The sequence below is a fragment of the Megalobrama amblycephala genome, linkage group LG18, assembly GCF_018812025.1.
Source record: "Megalobrama amblycephala isolate DHTTF-2021 linkage group LG18, ASM1881202v1, whole genome shotgun sequence".
Taxonomy (NCBI): domain Eukaryota; kingdom Metazoa; phylum Chordata; class Actinopteri; order Cypriniformes; family Xenocyprididae; genus Megalobrama; species Megalobrama amblycephala.
In genome coordinates, this window is record NC_063061.1 from 18,234,963 (window position 1) to 18,247,356 (window position 12,394).

Genomic DNA, 12,394 nt, shown 5'->3' on the forward strand with positions numbered 1-12,394 from the left:
TTTTTACTAGGGAGATTTGGCAACATGAATGAGTCAAGGCTCATACCTCTTTCCCTGTGATTTTCTTTCACAGCATATCATTTATGTAATTCAGTTGTAGAATGAGACTGTCACTCCCATACATTAATGAACTCTTTGTACAGAACACGATTAAGCACTAAAAGGTGATCTGACCACCAAATGTAGCTACAGTGTGTACATGACCTTTGTGACCAGTCCATGAGGTTTGCTTTCATTTTATCTATAAGATATTATGTCTTTGTCATAACAATTTTGTTCATTACATATTAGGAATAATATATTATATGTGCATTTGTGCAACAGGTTATAGGTCAATATTATGGTATAGGTAGATTATGCAGCTAAATTTGTTTGGATTCTAACTTAAAGGGTTAGTTTATGCCAAAATTAAAATTCTGTCACTAATTACTCACCCTCATGTTGTTCCACACCCGTAAGACCTTCGTTCATCTTTGTAACACAAATTAAGATATTTTGGTAAAATCCAATGGCTCAGTGAGGCCTGCATTGACAGCAAGATAATTAACACTTTCAAACGACATATTTAAAACAGTTCATGTGACTACAGTGGTTCAACCTTAATGTTATGAAGCAACGAGAATACTTTTTGTGCGCCAAAAAAAACAAAACAACGACTTTATTCAACAATATCTAATGATGGGCGATTTCAAAACACTGCTTCATGAAACTTCAAAGCTTTACGAATCTTTTGTTTCGAATCAGTGGTTTGGAGCATGTATCAAACTGCCAAAGTCAAGCGAACCATTGAAAATTCAAAACGTTTATGACATAACAAAGCCTTGTTTACTGAAATCACGTGACTTTCACGGTCCGAACCACTGATTCAAAACAAAAGATTCGTAAAGCTTCGAAGCTTCATGAAGCAGTGTTTTGCAATCACCCATCACTAGATATTGTTGAATAAAGTCGTTATTTTGTTTTTTTTGCTGCACAATAAGTATTTTCGTCACTTCATAACATTAAGGTTGAACCACTGTAGTCACATGAACTGTTTTAAATATGTCTTAAGTAACTTTCTGGGCGTTTGAAAATGTTAATTTTCTTGCTGTCAATGGAGGCCTAACTGAGCCATCGGAATTTGTGTTACGAAGATGAACGAAGGTCTTATGGGTTTGGAACGACATGCGGGTGAATAATTAATGACAGAAATTTTGGGGTGAACTAACCCTTTAAGTGACTTGGGTATTTGGACGATGTGGGATAAACAAACTAACTTTTTTTCCCTCTGTCTCTCAATCAGGAGGAAACAGGGATGTATTGGTTAGTCCTGGCTCATATTTCTTCCTGTCAAACAGCTGTGGTCAGGGGGAGGAGTGGCTGAAGAGCCTAAATAAGGGCATATGGATACCTTTCACAGGTACACACATGCACAGACATTGTAGTTTAGGACATGAATATCTGACTCATTTTGTGTGGTCTCTGGAAACTCCAAGCCTGTGCAAGTCATTCTCATGATAAAACATTGAATGGTTTAACATTCAGTGTGAGTGCCTGAATACGATGAAACAGCAGATCCAATCAGTCTTCAGGGCTCCAGTCACAGACATAACAACCCACTCACACAATACACACAATATTCCAGTCATTTCCAAATCATGGGCCATGCATTACACACTATAATGACTAGTCTCATCACAGACTGCGCTTTGTCTACCGTCGCAAATCTAAAAAAAAATGTTGAAAAACACATGCCGCTAGAGCTGATGTCATTCAAAACAGCAAATATCGAGAATTTTCCTCATTTTTGCTAAAAAACATGACAAACAAGGTTGACAAGTGTTTTTCAGCCAGTGTCTTTTAGAGTTCAAGCAACATCTCAAGAACTTTTCTCAGTGGTTCATCCAACAGTCTTTACCTCCTCTATTACTCGCAGCATTACTTGTTGGAGTGAGAGCATGAGGGGTTGTGGGCGGCAGCTGTGTGTCCATCTTGGCAGTGTGCCTGGGAATAATGATGTTACAGTACACCTTGCTTTTCTCATGAGAGCCATCAAGCCCCATCACATCCATACAATCCCATACAATGAAGTAGCTTTGGGAGTGCAAGACACTAAAACAAATATACATATATGTTACAAATATATATTTTCATTAGTAAAAAATGTATACATTAAGGTAGGATAAAAATATTTTAATTCAAATATTGGAGATACTGATTCTAAAAATACCAAACTTAATATTTTACTCTGTTTCAGTAGTGGTGCACTCCTGCTGCTAAATCTACAGCCCTATGGCAAAGGAACTCATGATTTACACTTACAGTCCAAATTGAATGCGATAAGATAAAAAGGTTACAGGCAGTGTGCAATAACACAGTGCGACAAGTACAATGAATGACTCTTATGAATTTAGTGAAGCAAAAACATATGTGCAATATTATGTGCTCCTGTTGCTATGTGCCATTTTGACAAACAAGCCAGACAGTAGAGTTAGTAGATTAAAGTCGGCAGACTTGAACTTGAAAAATGGTGTTTACACGACGCAGTTTAAATGTGTTTACATGACTGTTATTGCGAATAAATAGGTGTACACCACATAGTTTATTTGTGATTGTTTACTACGATTATAAGCTTAAAGGATTATTTCACTTCAGAATTAAAATTTCCTGATAATTTACTCACCTCCATGTCATCCAAGATGTTTATGTCTTTCTTTCTTCATTCGAATTATGGTTTTTGAGGAAAACATTTTAGGATTTTTCTCCATATAGTGGACTTCAACGGCTATCAATAGGTTTGAAGGTCTAAACTGCAGTTTCAATGCAGCTTCAAAGGGCTCTACACGATCCCAGCTGATGAATAAGGGTCTTATGTAGCAAAACAATGTAATTTTCTAAAAAAAAAAAGAAAAAAAAAGTGTTAAAATCCCTCTCTAAATAGTGTTAAAATAACACTAAAGCAGACTTAAAGTTAATGAGATAATTAAGCAATTAATTAAGTGATGACTGTGCATTAGTGATGAACACCTGCTTTTAACAAGCAGAATCACTGAAGAAAAGAGAAACACAAGAACTACTACTGACTTCAGTCACAGCCTTATTAATTGCTTAATTATCTCATTAACTTTAACTCTGCTTCAGTGTTACTTTAACACTATTTAGAGAGGGACCATATGTACTCTGAGCAGAGTTGATTTAACTCTGGGGATTTTACTGTGCACAGATGCTTGTCTTGCACTAGCTTTGTTGGAAAGGTCGCGGTAGGACGAAAAACTCTATCTCATTTTCTCCAACTTCAAAATTGTTCGACATCGTTGTTTTACCTTTTTTTGTAAAGGGCGTTTGACTTAATCTTTGCATATTCGCTCAGTAAACACTTGCTTGGTACTTCCACCTACATCACGCGTGACCTTTCAAACATGATTACGTCATGCATGGCACATCGCAGAACAGTGCAGGATGAGCATTTGTGGTTAAAAAGTGTATATTTAAATTTTTTTTTAGAAAATGACCAATCGTTTTGCTAGATAAGACCCTTATTCCTCATCTGGGATCACATAGAGCCCTTTGAAGCTGCACTGAAACTGCAATTTGGACCTTCAACCCACTGGTTGCCGTTGAAGTCCACTATATGGAGAAAAATCCTGGAATGTTTACCTCAAAAACTTAATTTCTTTTTTGACTGAAGAAAGACAAACATCTAGGATGACATGGGGGTGAGCAAATTATCAGGAAATTTTAATTCTGAAGTGAAATAATCCTTTAATCGAAGTATTGTGTTTACACTAGGTATTATGAGGGCGCATGCAAACATATATTTAAAAACTTGTCGGACATGGCAATAGTAACTAAGGGGGACGGGTCTTTGAAGGTCAATTGAATAGAGAGCTTGTACCCAGCCCTAGTATACATTAGGAAATATTACACTGCATTCCAAATTATTACAAGTGACATATCAGTAAGAAAGATCTTTCTGAAGATGAAAAGCATGAAATGGTGCAATGTTGTGCAAAAGGCATGAAAACAACTAATATTGTGTGAAAACTGAATGTAGAATATCGAATTATCATAAGATTTGTGAGAGATTTAGAGCACAGCATAATTCGGCTTCAGAAAGATCTTTCTTCCTCCCCATATTGCATGAGAACTGTGACTTGCTTAATAATGTGGAACAACCTCTAAGTAGGGTTTCCGTAGACCTGGCAAATTATTTTGTCTGAGATTGATACCAGTTATCTAAAAGGACATGGATAAATAAACAAACAAACAAACATTTTCATAGAAAAACTAAAATCTGAATGTTTATTGTACTGAAATTTTACTGATATGTCACTTGCATAATAATTTGGAACACGGTGTATGTATAAAATTATGTTTTTATCAAACATAACCCAAACACCCAGTAGACATTTTTTTACAAAGACAACGTGTGAGGAAACATCTGATACTATCCCTGTTAATACATGCAAATCTGAGCTGAAGGTGAAACTTGAGCTGCAGAGTCCATGTTGCTGCTTATTTCCCAGGAGAGATTAACATTCCCAATGAATTCTCTACATTACCTCTCCAACATAACTCAACACAGCTCTGGGGCTCCTAAAAGGTGAGAGATGCCCCTCCAGATAACACACAGCCACATTCACATGCACTGCACACTCACTGGGCCTATGTCTAAGGATCCGTTTTAGACTGGGATTCTCATCAGGGCCAAGTTACCAGGCACAAATGTATAAAAAGGGTTGAAGGGGTGTGTTCAGCTGTGTCCAATGGAAAATTCTTGGAAGCAGGCCATGTGAGGTACACAGGGACAGAGAGAAAGAAAGGGAAATATAACAGAAAGTAGCCAGAAGAAAGTTCTAGCTCATTTATTTTTAGTCAATTTGTGTTTTGTGGTGTTAATGATTCATGGTGAGGGGACAGAAATAGGAAAAACAGAAGGTGTTGGCACCACCTTGGCCACACTCCAGTAATCCTGCAGTGGAGTAGCTTGATACAGACAAGACGTTGGAATAAAGAAGACAGAAAACAGGCAAAGAAAGACTACAGGAAAGATAGTATATACAATCAACAGCAGTAAATGAGACAGCGAGAGAGAACGTGTAACAGTGTTTGTAATTCAGTTAGGGAGGCAGACATAATTTGACAGTAAACCAAGGAGTTGCTGACTCACGTCACTGGAAACTTTGGACAATTAAGTCCAGACAAACATAACCTCCCCTCAGAGGCGAACACAGACATGTCTCTGTTGATGTCACTGTCAACAGTGGCATATGACTGAGACGTCCACTTCAAGAGGCGGTGTCAAAGGGAACATCTACTTCATACTAGACTTCTTCCCTTTTATTGAAAAGCACCAAGTGTCTACATCTTTGAGCTCCCACAGGAAGCGATCGACAAGGGAGAAGAGGTCGAGCACTGGATGGACAACAGTGTGGAGGAAGTGTTTCTATTACTATCCCTCAGGACGCATATTGATCTGGGACGAATTTAATCTGCAGTCTCTTTTTCCCTGGACTAAGGACACCAAATTTATTGGCACTTTGTTGTGATAAAAACTTTACTAAGCTTCTGCCCTTCAACTTCTGAATTTTCAGAACTGAAACTGAAGGAACACTTTTACAGAAATGTGCTGAAAATGAGAGGTGTGCACTTGAACAATGTCTCCTCTTTCAGAATGAGGACTGTCATCTGATTTGGAATGCTGATATATCCGATAAGCACGCATATCTGAGCTAGAGGGTCAGTGTTGCACATCAGCAGGAGAGAGAGAAAGAGAGAGAGAGCTTCTCTTCAGTGCACTAAGTCTTACCTGCAGACAGGAGAGCGAGAGAGAGGGAGGAGGAAGAGCAAAGGGAAAGGAACATCCAGTTCTAGACTAAACAAGTTTTTAAAACATGAGCAAAAGGGATTTTGGTTCATTGAAGACATTCATTCTGTGCCAGTTTCGGGATTGCTACTAAAAACAAGGTGAGGTCAGGATAGCGGATGTGTGTCCCCCCAAAAAAGACAGAGGGATAAAGAGACAGATGAGAAAAGATGCCTGAAAACAAGCAGACAATCCAGCGGACTGGAAGCTATCTGTCTCACTCTGCTTACAGGAAGATAAAAAGGGTGCTGAGCTTCAGAAGACGTGAGTATTAAATATTAGGCAGGGAGAGGACACACCATCACACACAGAGGTAGATTTTGGTGCAGTGCAGCAGCAGCGTGCATTAATCCTAAAGCCATTTTTTAGCAGAACATTATTATTATTTGATGCATTTTTCTGCGGACTCAACAGAATCTTTGTTTACGCTTTTGAGGTTAACTGCATTTATAGTGAGTTCTCTCACTATTTCAGCACATATCCATTGACAAAATTAGATAACAAGCTAAAAGAGGTCTGTCGCTGACAGCTCTATACTTGTATTTTACCATCACAGGTGTGTTTGGTCAAAGGTTGGAGGAGACAGTCCTGTATGAGAGGAGGTATGGGGATCACATGGCTCCTCTGGTGGTAGAGCAGTGTGTCGATTTTATCAGAGAGCATGGGCTCACGGAGGTCGGACTCTTCAGGCAGCCCGGCCAGGCCACACTGGTTAAAGAGCTGCAGGAAGCTTTTGATGCTGGGGAGAAACCATCTTTTGACAGGTAAGAGATTGACATCAATGGGAATGAGGTACAGCAGAGATCATGTTTAAATCAGCATGATGTTGGGTTTGCTTAAGAGAGCAAGGTTTTATCGAACATAAGGCAAAGTGAACAAGCTACCTGAAATGAACTATACATGCTAGACTGTGTTTCATTCAGAATGTTTTTAAAATCCCAATTGAATTAAGCAAACCAGATGCAGAATTCACATTTGAATTTGAGGAAGTATAAGAAATAAGATGTTTTATAGGCCTTAGACAGACATATATGTATGAAGTGTCATCTATAGAAATTTGTACCTAAAGTTATGGACAATGGTGCCAGGTGGGAAAACACTTGATTTCCCAAAATGCAATTATCTGAAGAATTTCTTTTAATCGTAATTCAGTAAATTGCACATCCTAAAATTTGAATTTAACTTCATGTTGGACATTGTCAATTCAATTAAACTTATTAAGAATGTTGATTCTTCAAGTCTAAATTTTGCACACCGCTGCTACATACTAAAGTCAGCAAAAAAAAAAAAAAAAAAAAAAAAAAGAAGCATCCCCTCACTTTCAAAAGGTTTTATTTCCAGAAAATGTCTTGACATGTGTAAATATTTGTATGATCAAATAGCTCTGTAGCTCTGTCTTAGGCATCTTACAATACAGACATTATTGCCCTGGCCACATTTGTAGTCTTTATGTCGCCTTCCAGCAGGCCTGTGGCATGTTCACACAAGTGAGCAGGGACCTTGGGCATCTTTCTTCTGGTGTTTTTCAGTCAGTAGATGGGTCTCTTTAGTGTCGTAAGTTATTGTAACTGTGACATTAATTGTCGACCATCTGTAAACTGTTAGTGTCTTAAGGTCTACTGTTCCATAGATTGATGTGCAATAATTGTTTATGGTTCAATGAACAATGACAAAAACATTGTTTAAACTTTTACCAATAAAGATCTGTAAAGCTTATTTGGATTTTACAAAATTATCTTTAAAGTACAGTATCCTGAAAAAATGGATGGTTTATATGTGTACAGTTTTAGGACAAGAAAGTTAGGACTGATCTGGTTGGAACTCTGGCTAAATTATTGTCAGGGATTTTTCTAATTGTGTGTGAATATTAGTAAGTAAATTTATCTCTACTTATTACACGGCTCTGTGGAATACTTGATTCTGATTGGTCAATCGCGTCATCCAGCGGTATGTTATTCCCAGATAACAAACAGGCATGATTTTAAAACAGTTCCATCTCAGATCAATATCTCTTATCCCCATTATTATTTATGTGGCAAAATGCCATTTATCAAGTGGTGCGACTGTACCGTATCCTTTAAACGTCTGTCTAGTTCGAACTTGCCGCGTTAGCAACTGCTTTATTCGGCATCTCCGCGGAAGCTTTGCGTTTAAAGAGCTAATGAAATATTTTGATTTAGGTCAATATTTTGTATCCAATTATTTACTTGCATGCCAAGTAGCCATGTAATAAGCGGGATAATGTACATCCAGCCGGTTGATATCTCAGAATAAAGCCCTTCAGGCTGATGCAAGACCCCTCCCTGTCGGGCTTTATTCTGAGATAACAACCGGCTGGATGTACATTATCCCTTACAAATACTTGTGTGAGTGAATTTACTCTTGTAATGAATACACATTTGCTCTCTCAGCAGCACAGATGTCCACACAGTGGCATCTTTGCTGAAGCTATACCTCAGGGAACTGCCTGAACCTCTGGTGCCATTTTCCCGCTATGAAGAGTTTCTTATATGTGGCAAAAGAATCCCCTCAAACAGAGAAAAGGTATAGTTAACTATATCACTTACTTCAAAAAAGAGCACATGATGTTATTTGATCAATTTAAAAAAAAAAAAAAAAAAAAAAAAAAAGATTACATTCTGGTAATTTAAGGGCTGACAAGAATTTTGTTTCATATAATCTCATCCTGAACTTCAGGGTTTGCAAGATTTGAAGAGTCTCCTTTATGAGCTGCCTGTAGCGAACTTCAATCTTCTGAAATACATCTGCCAGTAAGATCATTTTGATTCAACCAAAGATCATCTAGAGATTTGGTTTTCAATATCTAGAGATTGGCATTTGGAGCTTTAGCCTAATTTGCCATGAAGTGTCTAGTTTTTTTTTTTTTTTTTTACTTTTATTTAAAAAAGTGTCTAGTCTTTAGTCATGTTTAGTCATGGCTCACGTCAGATAACACCGCTATGACCCATCTTTACCAGATTCTTAAACGATGTTCAATCATACTCCAATGTCAACAAGATGAGTATCCAGAACTTGGCAACTGTTTTCGGGCCAAATATTCTCCGACCTAAAGCTGAGGACCCAGAAAGTATCATTGGAGGTGAGCAACATTTAGGTCTCCATAAAAAGGGTCTGAGGCAATGGGGTGAATGGCTTGACTGAGATGAAGACACATCTTAAGTTAGTGCATGTTCTCATATGCTTGTGACGCTGTTTGCCCCATGGCTGTAGTCCATGTACTTACACGTCCCTCTTATCTACACTAGGGGCAGCAGTTGTGCAACATCTAATGTCTGAACTGATTCGTGAGCACAGCTTGCTCTTCTCCAGAGAGAACTGCAACCCTCCTGAAACGTCTCTGCAAGCTGTCCACCCCATACAAAGACACAGTAATCTTGTGGAATGGGTGCATGAACCACCTGCCCACCTGAGGGAGCCTCTGCTGAGCAAAGATCATGTGACCCTTCCAGATCAGACTGTAGCCTGTTCACGTAAACACTCTCTACCGTTAACCACAGAGAGGAGAGGGTCTTTTCAAAGCCCTTGTGAGAAAAACATTAACAATCATCTATCAGACACAGAGGACACTTCACCAACCAGCTCTACTCTGATTTATGACAACCACAGTCAACAGAGCTCAGCACAAGAATGTCTAAATACAAGACAAGTACCTATACCCTCCACCACTCCAACTGCCTGCTCTTCTATGACCAAAGTGCTAGAAGCTGGGGTTGAAATTTGTGTGCAGTCAAGGAGCTGGCCTGACATTGAAGAACCCAGCTGGAGTCCAGAAAGAGCATTAGGGGAGAGTAAAGGCAGCAGTGAAGTCCAGGATAGTACCTTATCTGTCTATGACAACATAGTTACTGAGGAGCAGGGGGAGCGAAATACAGAAGATAAAGAGGCCAAAGGTACTGCCAGCATGGCTGAGAGCAGCAGCACTTGGTCCTCCTGTGAGATTGTGCCTTTGGATGGGGGCAGTGGGAGCGGTGGAGCTGCAAGCCCATGCCATGGTTCCCCAGGACAGTTCCCCTCATTCAGAATGGACTCTGGTGAAGACGACCTTCGCCCTAACTCCCCTGCCTCATCATCTGCTCCCACAGATGCCCCTTTAAGCACCGGCAGCAGTGAAGTCTTTTTGCCAAATGCTCCGCAAGAGCCCTTAGGTTTTCCAGCCTCCCATGCCATGCAGTGCCTCATTGCAGGGCTTCGTCAACAGATGACCAGGCAAAAGGCAGAGTATGAGGCAAAAATTAACAGGTAAGATCACTTCATCAGTTATCTTTGTACCTGATACCATAGTATCAATTGTTTTGTAAGACAAAATTGCAAATCTCTGGCACTGTCACTACATTAACACAGAGGCAGAAACCCTGCTCCTGAAGAATTACTGTCTTGAAGAGTTTAGCTGTAACCATTATCAAACACACTAGAACCTGAAAAAAACATGTTTGGGATGACTTCAAAAATTACATGCAGGTGTGTTGGAGCAGGGTTGGATCTGAACGGTGCAGGAAGGTAGCTCCCCAGAAGCAGGGTTGGCTACCCCTGCAGTAATGCAGTGTTTCCCAACCCTGCTCCTGGAGGCATGCCGACAGTATACATTTTAGACTCTTCCATTTTAGATGGAGTTTTAGGTTAGGAATCTCTACTAACAAGGCGATGAGTTGAATCAGGTAGGTTTGATTAGTTTGAAAATGTGCAGTGTTGGTGTACCTCTAGGAACAGAGTTGAGAAACACTAGATTAATGAATGAGTGTGCATGAACACAATAAGTTTACCCTTTTGTCTTCTCTGTCTTTAGGCTGGAGCAGAGGAACAAGGTACTTCAGGTTGAAGTTGCAGGGCTGCACTCAACTCTGGAGCAGCAGCGGCGCTGGGTCAGTGTGGCTGAGATCAAGATGCGAAATGTAGAGCGTGCCCGTGCAGATGCTGACAGACGGAACGCCACTCTGCAACAGGAGATGGAGCAGTTCTTTGAAACATTCGGCGAGCTTAACGCAGAGGCTCGGAAAACCAGTCGCATTGTTCAGAGTTTTTGAATTCACATGCTGTTTGTGATTCACGTGCTGTGCTACAAATCCAACCTTAGCAGCCTATGAAAGGTTTCAATGTTTTAGGGCACTGTTTTCCAACTGTGGTCCTGGAGTACCCCTAACAGTACGCATTTTGGATATCTTCCTTATCTGATACCCCCCCATTTTAGAAATAAGTCTGGGAGTTTCTACAAATGAGCTATTGAGTTTACTTAGGGAGACATACAAAATATGTAATGTTGAATACTCCAAGATCAGGACTGGGAAACACCAGTTTCAGAGTAATAAAGGTGTTAAAATCAGGAGTCTGTTTCAGGGTTGTAGAAATGAGGATGCATTCCCGAGGGAAACCATTGCCCCACTTTTAAGTACAATTCTGTTGCCTGAACGACTGTACAGACCAGCATGTTCAAAATAATATTAAAAACAATTTTTTGCCATTAAAGTGTTCAAAGACAATGGAGTGACCCAAAAGTAGGATAAAGTTTAATGATGTAGACTAATGCTTTGTCTAAGCATGGATGCCATATTTGAGAAAAGAGATTCTTATGAAAACTAGTCCCTAGGGATACTCTAAGACAGGGGTGTCCAACCCTGCTCCTGAAGAGCTACCATCCTGCAGATTTCAGCTCCAACCCCAATCACACCTGAACCAGCTAATCAAGGTGTTCAGGGCAGAGATTGTATATTATAGGGAGATGAGAGGGTCTGTATCTCTTACCATTGGAGAAAGCATAACGGCTAACTTAATCATGTGCGGCACCTCTCAGCCTATTGTGTAATGGCAGTGACATCAGTGCCCGTCGTTCAAAACTCCTTCCCTGTGTACCGCCACAGCTGGAGCCTTAGCATTAGCCGTTATGCTTTTTTGGCTAAAGGTTGCAGGCTTGCCTTCCAGTGGCTTTACACAACATCTATTGTTCTATCTGTTAAACATTAATGTGGCACATTTGCTGTTGGTAATGCCGTAAATGAGTCCTACCTGTTGCAACATTCTGCCTTCTCTTAAAAAATAAATTTTTATCAAGCTAAAATCTACATATAGTTCCCAACGAAAGTATTGTTTAGTGTAAAACATACTGAAGATTAGCAAACAGGCTGTCTATTAATTAAATGATTAGCCATTTCCCCACAAAAGCTGTTTAATCAGCATAGTGAAGCCTCTCGACATCCATTCAAAAAATGGCCTCTGGTCTCCTTCCCAAGCCGTTATGCTTTTTTGGCTAAAGGTTGCAGGCTTGCCTTCCAGTGGCTTTGTTCAGGGTTGCTTGATAATTACAGACAGGTGTGTTGAAGCAGGGTTGGAACTAAAGTCTGCAGGACAGTAGCTCTCCAGAAGCAGGGTTGGACTTGGACACCCCTGGTGTAAGATAAATGAGCTCAGACTTAAAAAGTCTCTCTGCCCTGGCTGGGGGTCACTGTACATTATGTAATTGAGTCCTGTGTAGGTAACAAAATGCTCATACCTTGTACATAAACATACTGTTCATACACTGAATGTATTTGTACCATA

At 39.8% G+C, this 12,394-nt stretch overlaps 1 protein-coding gene across 3 annotated transcripts in view; it reads left to right on the top strand.

The window, feature by feature from the left end:
• si:ch211-247j9.1 (rho GTPase-activating protein 24) overlaps positions 1-11,997 on the top strand; it is a 22,146-nt gene extending 10,149 nt beyond the window's left edge. Inside the window, exons 3-9 of one of the 3 annotated variants that reach the window (XM_048167136.1) lie at positions 1,283-1,399; positions 6,402-6,609; positions 8,257-8,389; positions 8,543-8,616; positions 8,824-8,945; positions 9,112-10,105; positions 10,650-11,997. In XM_048167136.1, coding sequence (XP_048023093.1) covers positions 1,283-1,399; positions 6,402-6,609; positions 8,257-8,389; positions 8,543-8,616; positions 8,824-8,945; positions 9,112-10,105; positions 10,650-10,887 — 1,886 coding nt within the window. In that variant the 3' untranslated portion in view covers positions 10,888-11,997. Of the gene's footprint in view, positions 1-1,282; positions 1,400-4,274; positions 6,110-6,401; positions 6,610-8,256; positions 8,390-8,542; positions 8,617-8,823; positions 8,946-9,111; positions 10,106-10,649 lie in introns of those variants that run through there. The other 2 variants (XM_048167137.1, XM_048167138.1) reach the window with 2 other exon arrangements.
• Positions 11,998-12,394: the final 397 nt, after the last annotated feature.